The 24,598-nt window shown below is 42.9% G+C and overlaps 1 protein-coding gene across 2 annotated transcripts in view; it reads left to right on the top strand.

Annotated features, from left to right (window-relative positions):
* Window positions 1-18,537, top strand: part of HUNK (hormonally up-regulated Neu-associated kinase) — a 133,227-nt gene extending 114,690 nt beyond the window's left edge. For both annotated transcript variants that reach the window (XM_082246282.1, XM_082246283.1), the window contains exons 7-11: window positions 927-1,062; window positions 7,681-7,849; window positions 8,368-8,451; window positions 16,328-16,484; window positions 17,441-18,537. In XM_082246282.1, the coding sequence (XP_082102408.1) occupies window positions 927-1,062; window positions 7,681-7,849; window positions 8,368-8,451; window positions 16,328-16,484; window positions 17,441-18,105 (1,211 nt within the window). In that variant the 3' untranslated portion in view covers window positions 18,106-18,537. The remainder of the gene's footprint in view (window positions 1-926; window positions 1,063-7,680; window positions 7,850-8,367; window positions 8,452-16,327; window positions 16,485-17,440) is intronic.
* The last annotated feature ends 6,061 nt before the right edge of the window (window positions 18,538-24,598 follow it).

Consider the following 24,598-nt stretch of genomic DNA (forward strand, 5'->3'; position numbering starts at 1 on the left):
CAGTCTCATATGGAAATATGCACAGCTGAGGCTGTCAATCACCTGCTGTGTGCTGGAGGGGGCAGGAGGTCCTTGTGCTGGAGGGGGCAGGAGGTCCGTGAGATTGTCTGGTGTGGGCACAGACTGTCAGAAGTGACTTATGCAAATAGCAAAGGGAGGAGAGAGCAGACAGAAAATGCACTCAGGGCTTTGGCCTGAGACAAGCACACACTATAGAAGGATTTGCTTTGTTCATTTTTCATTTCAGAGGTTTACAACCACTTTAAATCTTATTATTTACCGGTATTTCTTTTTTGGAGGTTTAGATAGAGTTAGTAGCACTATCAGGTTTATATTGCTGTCTGTGTCCCTGTTAGAAAGATGAAGGCTGACAATACACTATTCAATTGTACAATCTCCTTTGTATCTACCATCAACCATGTCATTTAAGGCCCTGCCTAATTTAGTATATATTGAATGCATTGTTTAGGGTTATCTTCATCTTTAGTAAATCTAAGAAGAAGAAAATTGTAAGAACAATGTACAGATTTTACAGTGTATGGCCAACCTAATGCTTTCTATTTTTTCTTGTGACCTTTGTCACCGAAAGAAGAAGTGCAGGGAAATCCAAAATTTTTATGAGAACAGGAATAGAGGGGAAATTTTCTAATGGTGGAAACTATTTAGGAGAGGAATTCCCCCCCACTGGAGAGATTTTCTTTCACTTCCTGCTCTGTCTGTGGGATGGTAAGTGAAGGAAAATCACTTCCAATGGGACATATATGGCAGAAAAAAACTTGACAAGGGTTTTCTAGCATTTACAGGACTGAGACATGTTTAAGAAAGTGTGTGGAATATGTTTTGGTACCTAAAAATTGACAATATGTCAGTAACATACAAGAATGGATCCCATGCAGTTAACGGTAACCCTTTCCATTCTTCTTCAGCTGCTGTCAGTTTCATGCGCTCGCTGCTGGAGCCAGATCCATTGAAGAGACCCAATATCCAACAAGCACTGGCCAACCGCTGGCTCAATGACAACCATCATGGAAAGGCCGTGCAGACACACACCTACCCAAACAGGTAGGTACAGCAACTCCTTCTGTGCTCCCAATACAGTATGTTGGTGTTTTATATTATGAAATGGTCTGTTTTACTATATTGTAGTTCTTATATTACAGAAATATGCACAATACCCTCAGATTATGGGGTCACACGATCTTAGGAACACACATTGCCTGTTAGTATCTGGTGCCAATATTCACAAAGGCTTAAGCTGGCCATAGATTGATAGTTTGATTTTAAACAAAACCCCAACAGATTCTCCCATCGTCACAAGCAAGGTTGATGGAGGAATTGTCCCTGCTGTGTTATTGTATTCTGACAGTTGGGACTCCTCCACTTTTAGAATACAGTGATCAGTGCTGCATCAATTGGCTGCAGCTGCTGATCGAATGAAAAATTTCCAACATCTTGTTTGACAAAAGTCAATTGGTAAAACCACTTCTATCAAGTGGGATATTTCTATCCATCTATGGCCAGCTTTATTCAATAGTGACTAATGTGTGATTTCTACAGCCAGTGTGTGTTTAGATATAATGTTAGGGGGCTTCTTGACATACTATGAAGATATAACTGTTGAAGATTACTCTTAGGCTGGATATACACAAAGCAATTATTGTCTGGTTTTGATGAAATGGGCAAATTCGAGCAATGGGCGGCCCTGTTGGCACCCTCCAGCTTGACATCCTTTGATCTGAAAACTAAAGGAACCAGGAGGAAAATTGTGATCCAAACATGGGCTTCATCCAATCAGATTCTGACAGGTTGCTTCCAAGCCTAGTCTAGTACAAACAATCAGAAAATTGTATGAAAAATACAATTTCCGAAGTGATCATATGATAATCTGACGGTTGGTACACAGCTTTTTGAGAGCCGTTCACGACCGCTCATCCAAAACTTTCTCGTACGATGCCAGATCATATGATTTCTGTTAATTCAGTAAAGTATTCGTCCAAGAATACAATACAATATATTACATCACTCTTGAAGTTGTATTCGTAAATTGAGTTGCCTCTTCATTTTTATGGTACTAGCATTCAAAAAAAACGTAGATCATTCGCTGATATTCTCATCGTGTGTACGACGTGTTCCTGCCTAGGATTTTCACAAGTATTGCTCAAGCCTTGCTGGTTTGTGTGATGGCCAGCCTAATGCATTGAGGCCATTCCCACCGAGACATTAGTGACTGTAATCTGTTTATCTGATGGTTGCCAGACAAACAAGAAGATCTTTGTCTTATCAATTAACACAGGTGACACATGATTGTTTAACAATAAGGCATAGACTATCGAGCGCTAACAATACTCTGCACATGCAGATAGAGTTACTGCACAAACAAGGATCCTAAAGCAGACTTAACTGTGTTGTTATCCCCCATCCCCCACTGTCCTGCCATAAAGTCCTTTTATACTTAAAAGAAAATTAAAAAAAATAAAAACCTGAAAGACAAAGACATAATGAGCTAGCATGCATCGCATACTAGCTCATTATGAAATACTTACCTTAAAACAAAGCCCCTGCAGCGCCGCCCGTTCACTTGGTGACACGGCTTCCATCTATACCCAGTCTTTCTTCCGGGTTCGGGTCCTCTGGCCATCTCATTGGCCAGAGCCGTGATGATGTCACTCCTGCCAGCCGCTGTTCACGGCACAGGGCTCTGAAGGAATGGCATAGGCGGCCATTCGATCAGAGCGCATGCTCCTGTGATGTCATTGGCTGCATGCAAAGTAAATATCTCCTAAACGGAGATATTTACAGTACCTATAGGTAAGCCTTATCATAGGTTTGCCTTTAGGTAAAAGGTACAGAAGAAGCTTTACTTCCTCTTTAAGCTGGCCATACAAAGTAGAATTTGAAATGTTTGTATGCAATTTCTAAAGAACTTTCGTTGGAGCATTCGTTCTTGCCATCATTTTCAAATCAAAACCAAATTTACAATTAGAATTTAGTTTGGGAAAAATTCTCCAACTTGCTCCTTTGAATTTTCCCATCACTACGGTCAAAAAAAACGATCAACGATTTGACCCCACTACAATTTGACATTCCGAAAAAAAAAAAAAAAATATCTTCAAATTCAAGGTGATCTCCAAGTTTAATTTAACTTTAAATAGTTTGTTTGTACCAAGCTATCCCTAAAGTAGGCCATACATTATGCAGTTTTCTTTTCTTCAACCACTGGTTGAAGGAAAGAAAATTGCTTGATCTCCCCACCAACACTGACTGAATCCCTCCCGCTGCGCTATTGTATTCTGAGAGGGGGAGATTTCTCCATCGTCAGAATACAATGATCACTGCCGGTGGCTATAGCCACCAGCAGTGATCGAAAAAATTACCCAACAGGCTGATTGTACTAAAGTCAATAGATAGATTGACTTCAGTACAACCAGCCTTCCCATAGATGGAACTAAACTCTGATGGTTTCCGCTGAACTGGCCAAATTTCAATCCGCCTATAGCCGGCTTTAAAGTGTATGGTTTAATAAAATCTAGATTTTTACACTGCTTGCATTTATAAAATATATCTATGGCCCCTTTCTCACTGTCGCACTACTGCTTGGCCGCAGCGTGGGCACAGTGCGGTGTACCCATGCATGCAGTTTCCTAAAGATTTTTATATCCTGTGTTTTTGGTGTATTTTCTGAAACCACACCAAAGATGCAGCATGCAGGACTTTTGATGTGCGTTCAGAAAATGCTATAAAAATGGGGGACACTGCCTAACCACAGCCTGGCGATGTGAAACTGTGCTCAAGATGTATCAGTGATTTTGGAGTTGCATTAATGTGTGACTTTGTTTATAGCCTTGTTTTTCAAGCGGACCCAATCAGAATCTCCATTCTCCTCTATGGAGCCATGAGTGTAAACGGACATATACACCCGCCTACCACCAATCCGATCCACCAAAAACAAACTTACAGGGGATCCGTTCCCCTCCGTCTGGCAGATCGGATCAGAGGGAGTAGGGTGAAAATGGACAGCCGGACCCTTTACATCCAACTGGCCATAGAGGAGAGTGGGCTGTGTCTGCTCTGCATAAGCGGAGAGGACATGGACCTGTCATCCGCCCGCTTAGCGGGGATCAGTGGACAGATTCCCCGCTGAGCAAGCAGATCGCTGGGGGAGTCCTCCCCATTTATGTGTACCCTAAATCTGCCTGGTGTTCAGCTTTAAACATGGTTTCTGACCAAGCAAAATTGCACCTTTGTAGGGTAATGAAGCAGGGCTGGGACACTCCCAACGCTGGGGAAAATAATAACCATCAGGCAGGATTATCCACATTGCTGATCGTTTTGTTCTTCAGAAACGTTCGTTCACAGCTGTTGGGCGCTGGCCCATTGACAAAGGTTCACTGCTCAATCTGGCATATGAAAAAGCCCATAGACTGTGATTTAATGTCTGTCTTTAGCTTTAGAGGCACAATGAACCCCTGCAAATATAATTTAGCAATTAAAAAAGTGGTAGACCTTCCCCGGATTTTCCTGCCATTACAAATTAAATAAATCATCTTTGATTGACTGGACTGTGGCAGGTGAGCTCTCCCAGGTGCTAATTCTTACACCTTTGTTTATATGTAAATAGGAGAATTGCATTGGGCGATGACAGACGGTATTACAGAAGGGCAGGGCTGGGCGGTGGATCGTTTGTTGATTTTGTCTCATAAAAAGGATATATAGACTGTGAAATATGTCTGGAAACTTCCGCCTACACCGATGCAGAAGACTGTCTACTGAGTACCGGGTCCCATCTCAATGGCTGCACCCAAAATAATGAATTCTATTAGATTTAGGCTGGCCACACATGGATTGAGATTCAGCTTGTTCAGCAGAGACAGGCAGAATTTCAATGCATATTTGGGCACCCTGGCTGTACAGAAGTCTGTCTACCAATCGACTTCCTTGCATCCAGCCTGTGAGATAGATGCTGCTCCCGGAACAAAATTTAAATCATGCACCTGGCTGTATCTGCCCATATATCGTAAATCATGTTTTTTTTTCCCTGCCAGTGAGCCCACTGGTGTTGAGTACAGCCATCGAATAGTGTCCAGTGTTGTACTTCTGTATAGCCATGTACGACCACTGACTGCTATAGGTGGCTGTACACAGAACCTGTGGATTCCGTGGAAGGAAAATACATCAGAATGTACATTATATGGCTAGATATGTCCGTGTGCATGATGGAGGAGGAATCTCCACTTTCAGCTATTGTATTCAAGCAGCTGCAGCCCTTATGGTTGTCTGAATATCCCAACCGTGACTGCATCTGATTGGGCGCAGGCACTGTTCAGCTGACAGTTTTCCACCTGGAATAGTCAATTTTTAAATCAACCTTTGCTAAATCGAATTTTAGCCCATTCAGCAGGAATCATACAAAATTTCAGATGTGTATGGATAGCTTTAGTATCAGCCTATTGCAATGTACTGTACATTCTGTACAACAGAGCTCAGAAAGGGGGAGGAGGAAGCAGCATAAGGAGCAAGTGAGGTGTGCTTCAGAGCAGGAACCATGCTGATAAGAAGAAAGGGCAGAGGAGAGAGCAGTGCTCCGTGGGGGGGGCTGCAGACGAACCACACAATAACCCCCCACCACCGCACCAGGCCGCACACAGTACACACAGCATTACAGTACAGGACCCATAGCATGACATGACAGTACAGTACAGGACCCCCCCACGGCTCACTCACCCATCTGCAGCAGACGGACGGTGGCGGCAGCGGCTCCTTCTGCGTCTCCTCCTCCCTTCTCCTCCATGCCCAATGGCATGGCTTCTCCTTTCGGCCAATCGGGAAACGGGTAAACGGGTTTTTAGAACCCACTTCCTGATTGGCCAGGAGGAGGATCCGTCTGACAATAGTGAATTTTCATTCGCTATTGTCACACAACTGGGTGGCCACTGCGCCCCGAGCCCACCCTTTTTTTTAGCCTTATTAGAGCCTCTGGCTCTAATGACATGGCTAAAAAAAAAAAAGCCCCATTGAAGTCCATGCGTCCGGCGCCCCGCATGTAGGTTAAGGGGCCGGACGCATTAGATTAGTGCACCAGCCGCCACTGAAGGGCTTATTCCTTATCTTGTTTAAGGGAGACACTGGCCCAGGGGACAGTTGGATCATTTATGCACATCTGAACATTTTCTAATGTCTATGAGCAGTTTTAGATTTTATTTTCCATGTAAATGTTCATAATATAGCTCATTTGCTGAGAAGACCCTTTCAGGAAATATATGTGACCACTAAAGCCAACAGACCCCCTCCAGCAATAGCTTCAAGAAGGGCAGCCGTACACTCCTGTGAAATGTCATAGTGTACGTATCCCACAGAGAGGTAGTATAGAATATCAAGTATATATTACAGGGCGGGTGGGAATCGGTATTCAGAACACTACCATGATGAGATCATTAGGTCAGGGGTAAGGGAGAGGATGCCTTTAGGGTGGTATTTAAACATCATACAGGCAAATGAATTATTGACACTCCAGTCTTTTGTTAAAGATGAGCCTTTATGACAGATCCTAAAGAGCAACCAAACAGTTGAAACTGTTCAAAAGAATTACTTTTCAGCAATATCCATAAAACTTTGGTAGCAAAAAAAAGGGACAATATCTATATAGACCTGTACATAAGATGTAGACGAGGGATCATTGTAAATGAAAGAGGAAAAGAGGGATTATAATTGAAAATGGGGCTATAGTAGGGAACTATGGCCTTTCTAAAGGTTAACGCTCAAAATTCCAGGCAGATATAAAAGAAACTACAGTAATTATTTTTCTTTTTTTTTATTAAAAAAAAAAAAAACACAAAATATTATTATCATTATACAGGATTTATATAGGGCCAGTAGTTTGTGCATCACTTTTCAACATGAGGGCAGACAGTACAATTACAATACAATTCAATAAAGGAGGAATCTGAGGGTCCTGTTTGTTAGAGCTTACAATCTAAAACTAAGCTGTGTAAACCTTAGAACTGGGTGGACAAAAATACAGATGCATGTGTGAGTAATTCAACCCCATATATTAATTATATCTATGCATTTAGCTGTTTGCCACTTTAAAACGTTGTGTTTTCTGTATTGTATACTGTATACACCAGACCCTTGTCTACTAAGTTGATCACCTCCAAAAAAATACACATGTAATTCATACTAGCACAATTTTAAAGATAGCCAAGCAAAACAATATGAGCAAAAAAAAAAAGATAAAAAAAAGTTACATAAAAAAAATGGAATGGATTCTCATTCTTTGCTTTTTAATATATTTGTAAAATAGTAATATATATATATATATATATATATATATATATATGTATAATATATATATATATATATATATATATATATGTATAATATATATATATAATCATAATATATAGTAATATACAGTATATATATATATATATATATTAATAATAAATATATATATATATATATATATATATATATATATATATATATATATAATATTATTATAATAATATAATTAATATAATAGTAAAAAGTTTTTCTTGCTGATGTTGATTTGCTTGACTACCTCAATCTTTTGCTAACATGAATTACGTGTGTATTTTTCTCCATTATACTCTGTAGAACAGAATATATTGGATCTTTATTAAGGAATAAAGTGAGTAATTATTCTTTCCTGCTGTTTAGAATCCACCTGGAAGATCTGAGCCAAAGCGTAATTCGTCACATGTCGGAGAAGCTTGGTTACAAGCACAGCGACGTCATCAACGTCATTCTGTCCAATCGGGCTTGTCATACCCTCGCCGTCTACTTCTTGTTAAACAGAAAGTTGGAGCGCTACTTAATCACCATGAGGGTACGTTGAGCTCTATAATTATTAGCCTTTATTATCTGTGCCATGTTGGCTGTGCTGGCATTGGGACTGGCTTTGATGGTGGAAGGGGGGATGGTTGGCATTGGGGCTGGCTTTGATGGTGGAAGGGGGGATGGTTGGAATTGGGGCTGGCTTTGATGGTGGAAGGGGGGATGGTTGGCATTGGGACTGGCTTTGATGGTAGAAGGGGGATGGTTGGCATTGGGACTGGCTTTGATGGTGGAAGGGGGGATGGTTGGCATTGGGACTGGCTTTGATGATGGAAGGGGGGATGGTTGGCATTGGGACTGGCTTTGATGGTGGAAGGGGGGATGGTTGGCATTGGGGCTGGCTTTGATGGTGGAAGGGGGGATGGTTGGGGGTCGTTGAAGGATAGGGATGAAGGATTTAGTGAGGATTACTTGGAAGCAATGATTATCACAATCACACTGCTCTGTTATCTGCTTTTACTGCAGAATGTGCTGCGCTGTGTAATTAACATCTGTTTCCTTTCATGCCAGAAACCTGACATTAATGACAATGTGTGCCACAAGAACCAGATGCATCCATTAGACAAATACAAGGGAAACAAGAACTCCTACGAGGTGAGAACCCCAATCATCACAATTTTCTCTTCCTAAAATACCAGGAAAATATAAAAAAGAGCGGTGTATCAGTGGACGTTTAGGGCGAGTTCACATTACCCGCAGAGAAAAATGTTCCCTTTTACTCTGCCGGTAGCGATCACAGCTTTGCATTTTTACAATGCTAGGCACTGTTTCCCCTTTTTTTTCTTCACTTTTTATGGAATGTCACAAAGCAACATTACATTAAATTCTATGCACGACAGCTCATCTGCTGTGCATATAAATGCAGGGTCGCACAGACAGCTGCGGAGCGGTGCAGAAAAATGCAGACAGGTTACCTTTTTTTTCTGCAATGTGGCACTGCAAACAGGTCCTACAAAGAACATTGTTTTCTGTGTGCCTTTGTGGAGAGCTTAGTTTCAACTCTGCAGAAAAACACAGCTCTCTGCTATAGTGTGAATCGCCCCTAAAGCGTATATCTGGGCAAAGCCAAAAATAAAAACATATTCAGTACACGTCTGCAATTTATGCACATTTCCCCAGGTTGTGTGCTTTAAAATCCTGCAAGTACATAAAAATACCTGTTGATCTGCCATAAATCCAGTGAGCTCCTAATGTGCATTGTGTCAAGGTTTTTCTGCAGTTTATAGATGTGAATGGGCCCTGAGCACCTCAGTAAGTGATCATGTGTGTTTGGCTCAGACACATGGGTAGGCATTAGTGAAAGCAAGTTGAAACGGAAATAAACTCCACTTTTAATGACCCACCTTTAATCCAGCTCTGCAGTGACTGTGAGTGCTCTTGGCACCACTGACATCTTTGCCCGCTCTTCTTCTGTGTTTGGCATATTGCTTGGCAAGGCATGAGCACAGGAGTTAATTCATCCCTACACCAAGGTATGCCAAGATTGTACACTAAGGCGCATATGCTAAATCCCATACCAAAGGTGTTCAGCGGGGTTGAGGTCAGGGTTCTGTGTAGGTCACTTGGGTTCCTCCACACAAAACCATGTCTTACTGGAGTTGAGTTTATAGATAGGACAATCATACTGGAACAGAAATGGACCTTTCCCAAGCTGTTATCACTAGGTTAGAAGTGCTCATACTACAACTGTTTTCCCTAGGTTGGAAGTCCTCATACTACAGTTGTTGTCACTGTGTAGGGTTCTGTGTAGGTCACTTGGGTTCCTCCACACCAAACTCATCAAACCATGTCTTACTGGATTTGAGTTTATAAATAGGACAATCATACTGGAACAGAAATTTACATTTACCAAGCTGTTGTCACTAGGTTAGAAGTGCTCATACTACAGTTGTTGTCACTAGGTTAAAAATGCTCATACTACAACTGTTGTTACTAGGTTGGAGGTGCTCATACTTTGGGCAAATGAGGCTCCATTCACACTTTGGAGTGCAACTTTGGTGCAAATTTGACGCAACTTTGGATAGGTGCGACTTGGATGTGACTTGTTGTCCCCTTGCAAAGTGAAACCCATTGTTGCATGTAAAACATTCAGGTATGACTTTCATGCAACTTTTGAGGGTTAACATTGAAGTCTACAGCCCTCAAGTTGCATGAAAGTCGGACCAGTAGTGCATGAACTACTTTGAAGTCACTGCTCCTTTAAGCCGCACATATATGAATGGGTATCATTGAAAAAAATTGGGGCAGTCTTGCCATGCAAGTTTGATGTTCAAAGTCGTATGGCAAGTCAAACAAGTGTGAATGGGGTGTGTTTATCGAGCTGGGATGGTGGCAGTTTAGTGGACCTGTTGTATTTTCTTGTATGGTCAAAGTACAGGTTCACTTTAAAGCCTTGTACACACGATCAGATTATCGAACGATCTGTCGTCCGTTTTTTGTTGCATGCTAGTCTGATGTTGAAAGTGAAGAGGTTATTTTAGTATACGAAAATTCCCATACGACAGATTTCAACTTCAGAAGTGATGTCATGTGTTAAATTGTTTTGTATGTGTTCTTTCGTTTCTGAGCATGCCTAGTCTTGCTCTTACGATTTTTTTCGGACGAAAACTGTACTAATTAAATGAAAATTGGATGTTGTGTTGACGTACGATAAAAATTTTATAGCCTGCACATCCAATTTTTGTCGTCCGAAAATTCGTAATCGGCTGTCGAAAGCACTATACTAACAATCCGTTATTCGGCAGATCGTTCTTCGGATGAAATTTTCCTTCCGATTTTCGTATCGTGTGTACGGGCCTTAATGGTAGTAGTTTCAGCTTCCATACATGCAGTGATATCAGCTTTATGACATTAAACGGGTTAAGTTGGACATACACTGGTAGATTTTTTTCAACAAACCTTCACTCAAGAAATGTTGGCAGTACGTTAAATAATGCCAACAGAGACTTGATGAATGTCTCTCAAAAGTATTTCCAAATTTCGTTTTCTTTTAACCACTTCAATACAGGGCACTTTCACCCCCTTCCTGCCCAGGCCAATTTTCAGCTTTTAGCACTGTTGCATTTTGAATGACAATTGCGCGGTCATGCAACACTGTACCTAAACCAAATTTATGTCATTTTCCCCCCACAAATAGAGCTTTCTTTTGGTGGTATTTGATCACCTCTGGGTTTTTTCCTTTTTGCTAAACAAATAAAAAAACACGAAAAGTTTGAAAAAAAAAAGTTTTTTTGTTTATGTTATACAATTTTGTAAATAAGTTTTTTCCTGCACTGATGAGCACTGATGAGACTGCACTGACAGGCACTGATGAGGAGGCACTGATGGGGTGGCACTGATGGGGTGGCACTGATAGGCGGCACTGATATGTGGCACTGATAGGTAGCACAGATATGCAGCATTGGTGGGCACTGCTAGGCGGCACTGCTAGGCACTGATAGGCGGCATTGATGGGCACTGACGGGCACTGATAGGTGGCACTGATGGGCAATAATGGGCACTGATAGGCAGCACTGGTGGGCACTGATGGGCACTGATAGGCGGCACTGATCGGCACTGACGGGCGGCACTAATGGGCACTGATAGGCGGCACTGGTGGGCAATAATGGGCACTGGTGGGCGACACTGAAAGATGGCAATGATGGGCACTGGTGGGCAGCACTGATAGGGAGGGCACTGGCAGGCAGCACTGATGGGGAGGGCAATGGGGGGCTCCCTGAGTCCTGATTGCCATCCCTGTTGGCCATAGTGGGCATCCCTGGGGTCATGGGTGGGCATCCCTGGTGGTTCTAGTGGCACCCCCCCCGAGGGTCTGCACTGGTAATCAGCAAAGCTGTATTATCCTGCCGCCGTCATATGACGTCCGGTCAGGATAATACAACCACATTCCCACCGTCGATCTGCTATAGGGCGGGCGGGAAGTGGTTAATATTCAGTTTTGTCATGAATGAAGCTTCCTGAATAACAACCAAATACACTTGGACTTTGTTAATTTAAGAAATATTTTCCATCCTGTCCATTGAATTTTTTCATAATTTGGTCTAAAATAGTTTTGTTTGGCCCCCACTAACGATTAGAAAATTGAACAAACATTCTGAAAATTAAAATTCTCTATCAAATTTCTACTGGTGTATGGCCAACTTTAAACAGATCAAGGTCTTAAAAAAAACATTTTGAAGCTAATATTTGTGGGAGGCCTAATGATACTCATCCGGTCAGTTTTCGGCAATACATTCAGACAAAATAGATCAAAGCATTTGGAAAGCAATTCTCATAAACATCACTGAAAAGTAAAAACAGATCATTGCAGGATGTCAGCGCTCCATTCATTGTGTTCCTTGGCCTGCTGCAGATAAGGAAGCCTCTTTGTTGATGTCTAATGTTACAAGCCCGGTTATTTAGGGAGAACAGAACCTCGACACGGTCTGGTTCAGTGGTTTCTCCGCTGGCTCAGGATGTAATACAATAGGCAAGTGATGAAATGCGGTTAAGGCTTGGCAGATGGAGCGTGTGTCAGCGATGGTCAGGGGAGAAGCTTCCTGTTCAGTGAAAAGCCCGGAGAGAATCGGAAACCCCTCCTAAGGTTCCACTTTCTAAAGGAATGAAAGCAGAGGCTGTGCCTGGAACATGTGATACAAGGAAACGCTGCACCCCCCTTCCCCTTACTCCGCACTCAACTGTTACATCACCTCTGTACACATGGGATCTCCAACATACCGCAGTGTAAAACCACTTCATTCATTCACAGCATAAAAACACATCATTCAAAAAATCTATCTTTTTATCTTCAAAAGTTTCATTGATGAATATAAAACGCGCATAAACACTCATATGCACATTTCACATTTAAATAAATATTCTAGCCACTAGAATGCCATTACACGCATACGCCTTAGGCCACGTGTGTCAAACACAAGGCCCGCGGGTTGAATCTGGCCCCCCTGCCCATTTCATGTGGCCCTCGCACCTCTCTTGCAGCTGCAGCAATCCCCATGTTTCTTCCCGTACCTTGTCTCAGCAGTCGATGGCAGGAAGAAGGACTGAACTCCTCCAGGTCCTGCACTTCTCCATGCAGGTGCGAAGAGGCTTGTCTCTGCCCCCCTCCCCATCCCAGCAATCAGCAGCAGAGAGGAGGACAGAACCCCTACAGATCCTCCATCTCTCTGTGCAGCTACAATACCCCCTGGATCTCCATCTTCCCTGGTCCCAGCATGCAGACTCCAGCAGCTGACTCCAATCACTGTGGTCCTCCTCCAGACCCTGCGCTTTCTGCTACCTAGCTCCACCCCTAGCTTCTTCCTGACAGCAGCACAAGATAAGGGGGGTGCACTGTGATGTAAGGAAGGATGGGGGACTCTTGACTTCTGATGGTCGGGAGGGACTCTTGACATCTGATGTAATGGGGGGGGGGGGGGGTGCTCTGGACATCTAGTTTTACATACACAACCAGCCCTTTGAGGGCAACCATAATGCTGATGCAGCCTGTGATAAAATTGACTTTGACGCCCCTGGCTTAGGAAATTGAACGCGCATACATACATGCATCAACGCACGTAAATCTGCACCAGATTAAGCATTTTTTTTAGGCCTCGTTCACACGGGCAAACTACAGCATACACCCATTTGAGGGCCGCGTTTACCTGCACGGGTTTTCATAGGTGTTCCATGCATCCCTGTACAGGCACTCCTCGCTATGTCTGTTGGGAAGCAGAGACTGTACAGCCACAGCCCCTGCTGCTAATTTGACATCTGTGCGGGTGCACGCCCCCCGAATGCACACTGTCTGCTTTGGGGGCTCTGCACCCACAGAGATGTCAATTTGGGAGCAGCAGCTGTGTCTGTGCAGCTGCTGCTTTCCGATTGACATGAATGGGACTGCCTACATGGGGATGCATGGAACACTTGTGCATTCTTGTGGAGATAAAGCTTGCCCTTGCATGGGTGTACGCTGTGGTATGCCCATGTGAACGAGGCCTGATGCTGGGTTATTCTGACAGCTCCTGACAGAAAGGTAAAGTGAAAACAACCCATTCGGTTTAAAATGGAAATGAAAGACAAAACGTGTGTGTGTATGTATATATATATATATATATATATATATATATATATATATGAATATATAAATAAGTGATCACATAATTTCTGATCTCAGCTGCATAAGGGGCTTAGAGAGCTGGGGGTGGAGAAACAGCATACCATTGATCTTCCCCCCAAGCCATGTGGGGGGGGGGGAGTGTCAACACAAGTCTGACCACTAGAGGACAGGCAGGCTGTTCTCCCAGCACAGCCAGAAAACTGACCACGCTGAGATGATTGTGCTTTCATACCTAGTGTGGTCAATTTAAATTAGGAAAGCAGGAGAACTGGCAAGATCACCAGGAATTTAACACAAAGGAATCAACACAAAAATAACACAATGCTTTTTAATACAAGTATGTTATACAACTGATACATAAGCCCCCACAATGGCAGACATAAAACAGTTGTTTTCTATGTGCTCTGTTCACACCTCAACAGAGCAGAGAGGTGCAGAAAATTGTAGACATGCTGAAACACGGTGTATTAGGAAAACGAAGGAGACGTCTAAAAATCACACGCAACATTAAAAACAAGTTTGTTGATGAAGGAGTCTCGAGTTTTCAAAGAATAAAAATAATTATGACAAGCTAATAATGAGCAGAGGTCAGATGACAAGACTCGGTGGCTTTGGTATGTAGGATCACAGTCAATCACAGAAGGGATACCACAAAGGTATGTCAGGGCTTTAGCCAGTTACAGATACTTGCTAAATACAGGGCTGGTTTGAAGTAAAGTCATAACACCTCTGTTTATTTCCTGAGCTTTGAACTGCAATTACCATTGTTTGGGTTAAAGGATCAGTCCACGGCACAACTAAATTGTCAGTTTTTGGTAGACACTCATGAATCAAACCACAGATAGCACCTCTTCTGTTGCAGTGGTCATCCTTTCCCAAGCCATTTTGAAGCCATAAGAGGTTTATATATAGCGGTTGTATATTTTTCAGGGCTCATTAGGACACCCATCCTGCTTGCATGAGCCACTATTTTTTTACATCTGCATTCACCCCGAGTTGCATGCAGGCAGCCTATAGAAGGGGATGCAGACAGGCAGAAGCGGGCAAATGGACTCAGATGCACACTGTCTGCAACATTTTGAAGCTAGCCAGCAAAAATTCTGTTCTTAACCTGCCTGCCCACTCACATGCTGGAAAAACGTAGACATTGAAGGATTTGCGCAGTAAATGAGTGAAATGCGGAGAAAAAAGTTGTTTTTTAGTTAATAATAGGTTCAAGAGGGAATGGAATAAACCTACCTTAAAAGCCTCTATAGGAGGTAAATATTGCTTGTCATAAATAAATAAAGAGTATGGGCAGCAGATGCTAGGCAAAAAAACAATCTATAGCATTACTTTACTATATCATCCAGCATGCTGAGAAATTTATTTTGCCTAATGAAAAAAAACTTAGCTAAGAAAACAAAGCTTTTATTATTTAGTACAGTGATCTCAAATCTCCAGGCCTTTGTCCGGCCCTTGGGGCACTATTCCTCCCACTGACACCAGCAATGGGGCAATAATTTATGCACAGACACCAACAGCGGAGTACTATTCCTCCCACTGACACCAATCATGGGACACTATTCATTTCACTAATACCAACAATAGGTCAGTATTCCTCCCTCTGACACCAACGATGGGGCACTATTCCTCCCACTGACACCAACGATGGGGCACTATACCTCCCACTGACACTAGTGATGGGGCTCTATTCCCCCCCACTGACACCAATTATGGGCCACTATGCCTACCACTGGCACCAATGATGGAGCACTAGTCCTCCCATTGACACCAATGATGGTGCTCTTGTCCTCCCATTGTCACCATTGATGGGGCTCTGCTTCTCCCACTGACACCAACAATGGGGTTTATATTCCTTCCACTGACACAAATGATGGTGCAGTATTCTTACCACTGACACCAATGATGGGGTACTATTCCTTCCATTGACACCAGCGATGGGGTTTATATTCTTTCCACTGACACAAATGATGGGGCAGTATTCTTACCACTGACACCAATGATGGGGTACTATTCCTTCCATTGACACCAGCGATGGGGCACTAATAATGCCCCTAATACCAAAGATGGGACATTCTTTACTCCCACCGATGCTCCACCAAAGTCTGAAACACAGTAAACTGGCTCTTTGTTCAGATAGTTTGGAAACCCCTGATTTAGTATATGAACTCATGCAACTTTGCAAACTTTTGGAGAAAAATAACTTTCTGATTACGATCTGCCGAGTTGTGATTGACAGGTTACATTCATGAAACAGGAATGATGGCTTGTTTGCTCTGTCTTACTGCCCTTTGCTTTGATCTTAGGTTTTGTTATCTAACATTTCTTGTATGGATGGTTTGGTCTGACAGTGAACTGTGCTCTGATTTTTAGGAACGAAAGTCTAAAGACCATGAAAAGCGAGGGGAGCAGCGCTCTGCTCCGAAGAAGATTGAGAAATGCTCCCCATCCCACAGGCAGCCACCATGTCAAATCACACACAATGGAAAGCCTGCCGTCAAGGAACGAAAATCCTCCAAGTCTGAAAGAGGTAAATGTTACTGCCTATGGCAGTGGTCTCCAAACTGTGGCCCAGGGGCCAGATGCGGCCCTTTACTTGCCTTTATCCGGCCCTTGGAGCACTATTCCTCCCACTGACATTAACAATAGGGCATCATTCCTGCCAATGACACCAACAGTGGGGCACTATTGCTCCCACTAATACCACGATTGGGACACTATTCCTCCCACTGACACCAACAAAGGGACACTAATCCTCCCATTAACACCAATGAAGGGACACAATTCCTCCCATTGACACCAACGAAGGGACACTATTCCTCCCACTGACACCAATGATGCCACAATATTCCTCCTACCCACACCAAAAATGGGGTATTATTTTTCACATGGGCACCAATGAAGGAGCATTGTTATCAACACCACGCCATTTTCTACTCCCATTGGCCACAGTCCGGCCCCTCTCAAGTTTGAAGGATAGTAAACTGGCCCTTTGTATAAAAAGTTTGGAGACCCCTGGCCTATGGGATCCTCAATCAACACTGGATGTCACATATATATATGGCATTCTTGCTAAACAGACAAACTTGTATGATCATTTATCAGGAACAAGATATGTTTATTATCAAAAACATGGGGGAATTGAGCAATTTTCTTGGGTTGCAGGAAAGAAAATCGCTCAATATATGGCCAGCTTAAGAAAAAGGTGATTATAACACTATCAGTGCACTTGTGACAACACAATGGGAACTGTAGGTCCAGCAATGGTTTGTTTTTCAGCTTAAGCTTTTGAGGGATCTACTGCTTGGACTGGTAGATCCCTTAAGAGCTTGGAGTAATGAAATACCTACAGTCCTCAAATGTCCTAACACAACAAACCAAGTAAAACCCATGTAAATATCAATAAATAATGTATGAGCTAGTGATAGAAGGGTAATACATTTTGAATTTAGAAAGCGGATGTTGACATTTGTTTCCTTATTGCAGAATCCATTGGAGGGTTAAGCCCATTCCATGAAGTCAGGTATAACAAAACTGGATGTGTCACTTCCTGCTCTTTGGAGTATCTGGAAATGCAAAGTCCGGATCCAAGAACGCCAAAGATGATGAGACGCCAAGACTCCCATTCCCAAGAGACTGTAAACATGAATATGAGCTGTCGCATGAGAGAACCACACCTTAATGTTGTGCGTTCCTTCGAGTCTGTGAACAGAGAAGACCAAATAGAGTCTTTATCCCCATCCCACCAGTACCGAGTGATCGGTTCACCAGTTTCCTTCTCTCCTCGTCACTCCAGTGAAAGAACTCTGTCCCCAATCTTTCAGTTTGACAGCACCACACCAGTGAAGGCCCATTCCACACTGTCCTCTTTCACCTACGAGGACAAGAGCAGTCCGTCAAGCTCTGAGTCCATGTCCCCAACTTCCCCCCACTCCCCATCCTGTAATAACAATGGAAACCTAGGTAGCCCAAACTGTGTCAGAAGCCGAGGGCGATTTCCCATGATGGGTATTGGACAGATGTTGAGGAAGAGGAGCCAAGTTACCTCTCCAAAACCTGATAATGCCCTTGAATCCCGAATGCCAGCTTTGCATCAGATGAGCCCGGGATATGCCAGCTTCAACTCCAGTGACGTGAATGTGTTTTGCTGATGGACATCTTTAAAGAACTGTTCTTTTGCCCCGCCTCTGAGGAACTCCCAGATTTAGAGAGAGAGAGTGGAGAATGTTGCTATTCTTGTAAATGTGAATTTTGTAAAATGACAGAGTGTATCCATAAAGCTTGATTTTGTTCTCTTTCCTCTCTGATAAACAATGTCACTTCCTCAGCTTGCACTTCTATGGTATTGATGTTGGTGAGTCTCCAACCTCCACCTGTCTGGTACAGTGTAACAAAAAGGCAAACTTCCCTTGAAGACTACAAAACTGTGTTTTTTGGACATTTGCTACATACCAAGTGCTTCAATCTGCTGTAACTAAACTTTATTGACATAAGCAAGGCTGTGAAGAAGATACACTACCTACCAGGGTACTTACCTGTGTTTCTGACAGGTTGCTTTCTTGCACTGACCTTGATGCACTTGACTCTTTTAAAAATAAAAACTGCAGAAGTGGAGCAACTTGTGCTGGAAACAGCAATTATAAAAAGGACAGAATCTTTTCACAGCTTGTTGAAGAGTAACAGTGTTTATATTTCATATTGCGTTATCGTTCCGTTCATTGTTCCATCTTCCAGTATGTTCCCAACAAAATGTTTTGTACATACCTGTATGGTGTTCACAGGACAGGCTCATGAAAGGGTGACCGTGTTTCCTGAAATAAGGGTTCAATTACCAATGCATCTCAGCAGAAGAGTTTTGCCTCTACCACCAACCTCCCCTACCTTCCCCCATGCTATTTCATGAGCTTGATGCTTCTGCCCAATGGCACATATGCCAGGATACAGCACTGCCAGCTGTTGTTACAGTCAGAACATCTAGTATATAGGTCAGTGTTTTATTACTACTACTAATTCGCTCCTAATGAGTTTTTTGTATATACTACAGGCTAGACATACCACTTTCCAACCCCTACATTAACCACTTTACCACCGGAGGATTTTGCTGTCTTACGTCTGGGCCACTTTTTGCGATTCGGCACTGTGCGACTTTAACTGACAATTGCGCGGTCGTGCGACGCCGTACCCAAACGAAATTTATGTCCTTTTTTTCCCAAAAACAGAGCTTTCTTTTGGTGGTATTTGATCACCTGTGAGATTTTTACTTTTTGCGCTATAAACAAAAAAAGAGCGTAAATTTTGAAAAAACAACAATATTTTTCAAATTTTTTTATATGAAATTCCCCCAAAAAAAATGTAAAAATAAAAATTTTTTAAAATCTTTGGCCAATTTGTTTTCTGCTACCTATGTTTGGTAAAAAAATTCACAATAAGCGTATTTTGATTGGTTTGCGCAAAAGGTATTGCGTTTACTAACAAAGGGAAAGATTTCTGTCATTTTTGGTGTTTTTTTTTTTTAACGCGTAATTGCGGCGATCTGCGATTTTTTTTGCGGGACTGCGACATTGCGGCGGACAGATCGGACCCTTGACTGACATTTTTGACACTTTTGGGGGTACCAGTGACATTACTGCAGTAATCAGTGCTATATATATGCACTGTTACTGTAAAAATTACACTGGCAGGGAAGGGGTTAATTTTATTGGAGAGGGAGGGGTTAATGTATGCCTGGTGCTTACTGACGTGTGTGGGGGGAGGTGACTATGTGACACAAGGACAGATCCAGGGTTCAGCTATGCTGAGCCCTGTAATCTGACCCTGCCTGTCACTTAGGATCTCCACACTAGATCCCCGACGATCGGGGAAGAGCAGCGGCGATCACCGCTGCTCCACCCCTGGCCCGACTCCCGCTGTGACTGAATACAGCGGGAGCGAGCCTCCGGCGGCGCGCGCGCGCCGCCGGGAAAGGGGAGTGTCTGACGACATAGTACTACGTCGTCAGACGATAACGAGCCACTCTGCCGCAGTAATATTACTGCAGGCAGACGTAAAGTGGTTAATTCGTCCATCCCCAGCAAAGCAAATATTGTCTAAAGACATTGGGCATGGTGTATTCTTCTTGAATCTTGGTGCCCTTTGTGTTCTTTTTCCTGTATACAGTAAAGACCCCTTTCAAACTTTGGTGACTTGAAGCAATGCCTGTGTAATCTTGAGGCCTATGGACCTAAAGTCACATCAAAGTCAGACCAAAGTCATGCAGGGACTAGTTTGAAGTCGCTGCGATTGGAAGTTGCATAGATATGAATGGTACTCATTGAAAATCACGGGATACGACTTGTCATGCGACTTTGCAGACCCAAGTGGCAGGACAAGTCGCACAAGTGTGAAAGGGGCCTAATCTTGTATACAACTTTACCTTTGTGCAGGAGCTTTCTGTAATAAAGACCAGTCTCTGCTGCTCACAGGGGTGATTGGTCTTGTCTACGCCCACTCCTGCACAGGCAGCCTGATGGACCTGCTAGGCTCCTCCCACAGCTCTGCTCTCTGCATAGGCTACATGCAGCACAGTGGTGATGTCACTGCTGCTTTCACGAAGTAATGTCTAGATTGGCAGAGGAAAAGGCTGCACACAAAGTGGATTTATATCCTATTAAATATATTTTAATGAATAGTTTTTGTGCCCCTATTTTACTTTTAAGGTTGGCCTGTTATATTTGCAAATTGAAAGTAGCCATTTTACCGCTCTTTAAGGCTACATTCACACCTAAGGGTTACATTTTCAAGCTTTTTTGAGCAGATTTGCACGTTTTTGTAGCTTTTTTTAGGTGTTTTTCAACTAAAAGGTGTGCAGTGCTGCTGAAAAAAGGGCAGATAGCTACTGTTTGAGCTGAAAATGCTTGAAAATAACGCTAGAAAAAAGCTAATGTTGCATTTTTCAGGTGTTTCCGTCAAAGTCTATAGGGAGAAGAAACTCTCAATTCTGCCTTAAAAGTACTGTACTTTTTTTGAGCGACAGGCGCTTTCCTACAAGCGACGCTCATGTGAACAAGGGCTATTACAAACAATAGGCTTTTGCTTGTTGAACTTTTTTAAGCTACAAATTTACAAGCTACAAAACGCTTAAATGTGAATGGGGCCTTACACGGTGCGAATTCCTCCATCAACACAGACAGCGCCGACAGGGGAATCAGCCATTGTCTTCTCCCGGCAGGAGAAGACTAGGAGTAGACTAGGAGAAAGAAAGACCCAACTAGGTGTGCTGTACTGCTAACAAGGAACATACTGACAGGAGGGTAGGATAGTGAGAGGACTTCATCAGATTACTGCTGCTCCTCCCTCGCTTTCCCTTCACAGGCTAGGGGCCTGCAGAGAAAAGTCAGGTCAGGTGGCTGTGCTGTATGTTGAGGCTGTGTAAATCTCAGGACTGGATGGACTGAAGTATAATCCTTTGGGCTGGCAAAGCAGCTCCCATGTATACATTTGAACTGTTAATGTAAGTGTTTGACTGTAGTTTCGTTTTAAGTGGAAGATAGAGGCCAAAACTACTTTACTGACTTTTTAAACTAAAACAAAGTTTCCTCTTCTAGAGCTGAGATGGTTATAAACCCTTTTTTGAGTAAATTAGTCTTATCTCCCTGGAATTCAGCAACTTATGAAAAAAAAACATGAATCTCAACATTCTTGAAAAGATCGCCAGTTGCAACCATAGGATGATCAAAGTGCGAAGGCTTTGAAGTACAATAGCATTTCCATAATGTTCTGTTTACAATTATACAACCCAGTGACAATGAATAGACTGGTATGTCTTTGTATATTTTGTTTTTTGTGTTCGGTCCCAGACATCACTGCTACAATTTCACAAGATAAAAGACAACACAATATGTGTTTAGGTCTATTTACGTGAATGCATTTTTAACCTGTTTTCCATAATAACCTTCCTATGACTTCACAAACCCTTGCAGGGTATAATTGCTCCTCCTGCCTTCTCTCATATAGAGTGTCCAAGACCAGGGGTCTCAAAATTGCAGCCCACTGCAAGATTTCAAGATTTTATGCAGCCCTTTGATGTAAGAGGGGAGTCTGATGGGGACCTGGATATAAGGGGGGATTCTGATGGGTGACATTCATGTAAGGGGGGACTATGATGGGGACCTGGATGTAAGGGGGGACTCTTATGGGGATCTTGATGTAAGGGGGACTCTGATGGGGACCTGGATGTAAGGGGGGACTCTTATGGGGATCTGGATGTAAGGGGGGACTCTGCTGGGGGCCTGGAATTAAGGGGGGACTCTAAAGGGGACTCTCATGTGAGGAAGTCTCTGATGGGGACCTGGATGTAAGGGGGGACTCTGGTGATTCTTATGTAAATGGGGCTCTGAATGTAAGGGGGGACCCTGATGGTGACCCTCATGTAAGGGGGGACTCTGATGAGGACCTGGATGTAATGGGGGGGGGGGGGGGCTCTGATGTAAGGGGAACTCCAGTGCTAGAGGGACTTTAATAGGCATTCTGATATGGGGGGTTCTGATGTGGACTCTGATAGGCTTGAGTTTATTTCCAGGGTACCTACAGGTTAGGCTAAAAGTTTACCTGTAGGTCAAACTTTAAAGGGGACCTCCAGCCCAACCGCTGCACATTTCAGATACTCACCCATCCAGCGTTGTCCCGCTGAGATCCTCTCATGCCTGGCCACAGCTCCGTCCCACGGTGCCATGTTCTCTCTGATGTCATCGAGAGGCCCGCTGGCTCTTCGGAGTTCAGCAGTCTTTTGGACGATGCACTGATAGACACGTCCCCTTCTCCTTTCCTTGAATGAAAGGCTATGCCTCCTGGGATATGTAATGTGCATATCATGGGAGGCACAGCGGGCAGTGTATGCGTCAATCGCATTGACATGCATTGGGAGGCGGGGCTGGATTTTTTTTTCCAAAAAAAAGATAAAAAGAACAGATACTTCTGCAGCATGGGAGGAGGGGCGGAATGGAAGGAATCGGTGGAAGAGGGTGAAGGTCCGCTTTAAATGTAGAGTGTAGTACCACTTTTAAGATTTGCTTTGAGCAGCGGGTTTTCCTTTGTAACATTTTTGCAATTCTTTGAAAGCCATTTAAATCCGATAGCAAAAATGTAATATATTTGCAGCTTACCAGTCCGTAGATATGGGTGGATGCATTCGTTTTTAGACTAAGAACATTTTTAGCAAGTACAGAAAAAAACATTGATCTTACCAAACATTCAAAAAGTGTCATTGTCACTTCCTGCAAAAACAGCATAAACCATGTTTTCTCTCCTTTAAAAACTACTAATCCTATCAATCCACCACATAATGGCTCGTGCACATTTGAGCTAAAAAAAAACGCTTCTTTCACAGGGTTTTGCGCTTCTTTTTACTCAGCCTCTAAACGTCCCTCCTTGTTAGCCTGTGTGTCCATGCACACTATTAGAGCTTAGAGGCAGGGGCGATTAAAGGCAGAAAAACCCTCCACCAAAGTGGCCTTCAGGAGAGGAGCAAAAAAAAAGGCTCAAAAGCGCCTAAACGCGTATAAACGCCCATTACCGCTAGTCGCGTTTATGTATCTATTGAAATAGTGCTGCTGCCCCAAAATAATGATAAACAAAATGAGACAGAGACTCATGTTCAGATGGCCCCCCGGTATTCAGGCATCCGAACGTCCAATCCAAGAGAAAAAAAAAATAAAAAATCCGCCACCACAATGTCTCAAAAATAAAGCATACGATTTTTTAAAGTCCATCCATTAAAAGGAATCAACACCTGTAGTTATTAACGGGTTTCAGCCTCTTACATAGGCTTTAGTCATAAATATACATCTATGTCTAGTTGCAATTATGTACGTTTGTGTGCTAATACTATCTAATGGCCAGAATAAATGAACATTCCGGCTAATAGAATGCATTAACGTCAAACACACGAATGCGCATGCAAAAATGCATCCTTCTACTGTGTTTTTATGCTGCTAACCTGTAGGAGAAAAGGCATCATAAAGAATATAGTGTACATTGGGCCTAATAGAGATGGACAAAGGCAAGCAGTGCGCAAACTGCTGGCGCTATATAAATCCTGTAACAAAGTCCAACGTTGGTGACAATCATGGATCCCTCCATAGATACAGTGGAGAAATGAGTGTAGACACCAAGGGGTTGATTTACTAAAGGCAAATAGACTCTGCAAGAGCAGTTGCTCCAGAGCTTAGTAAATCAGCAGATGCTCTGCTGGTTCCCATCATCCAATCACGTACAAGCAAAATTGCTGCTTTTTTTTTTCTTGCATGTGATTGGATATTCTTTTCAAAGTGAAGCTTTACCTCATTTACTAAGCTCTGGAATAACTGCACTTGCACAGGGTAACTGCACTTTGCAAAGTGCACAGTCTATTTTCCTTTAGTAAATCAACCCCCAAGTGACCAGAAGTGTGTAACGCACAAGATAACCAGGTATAAAAAAAGGGAAAAGGCCTGAAAATAAAAACAAAAGCAGCCACCACATGTAAGGACTGGTAACACTGCAATATATTAATTTTTTGTTTTTTTGGGGTTAGGTAGGTACGCTTTAACACATTTCTGTAAAACTTTTATGTTTTCAGAATAAATACAGACTGCCTGCTAAGATTTCTCTGCATATGTACAACTCGGC

The sequence above is a fragment of the Pelophylax lessonae genome, assembly GCF_965119305.1.
Source record: "Pelophylax lessonae genome assembly, chromosome: 2".
Taxonomy (NCBI): domain Eukaryota; kingdom Metazoa; phylum Chordata; class Amphibia; order Anura; family Ranidae; genus Pelophylax; species Pelophylax lessonae.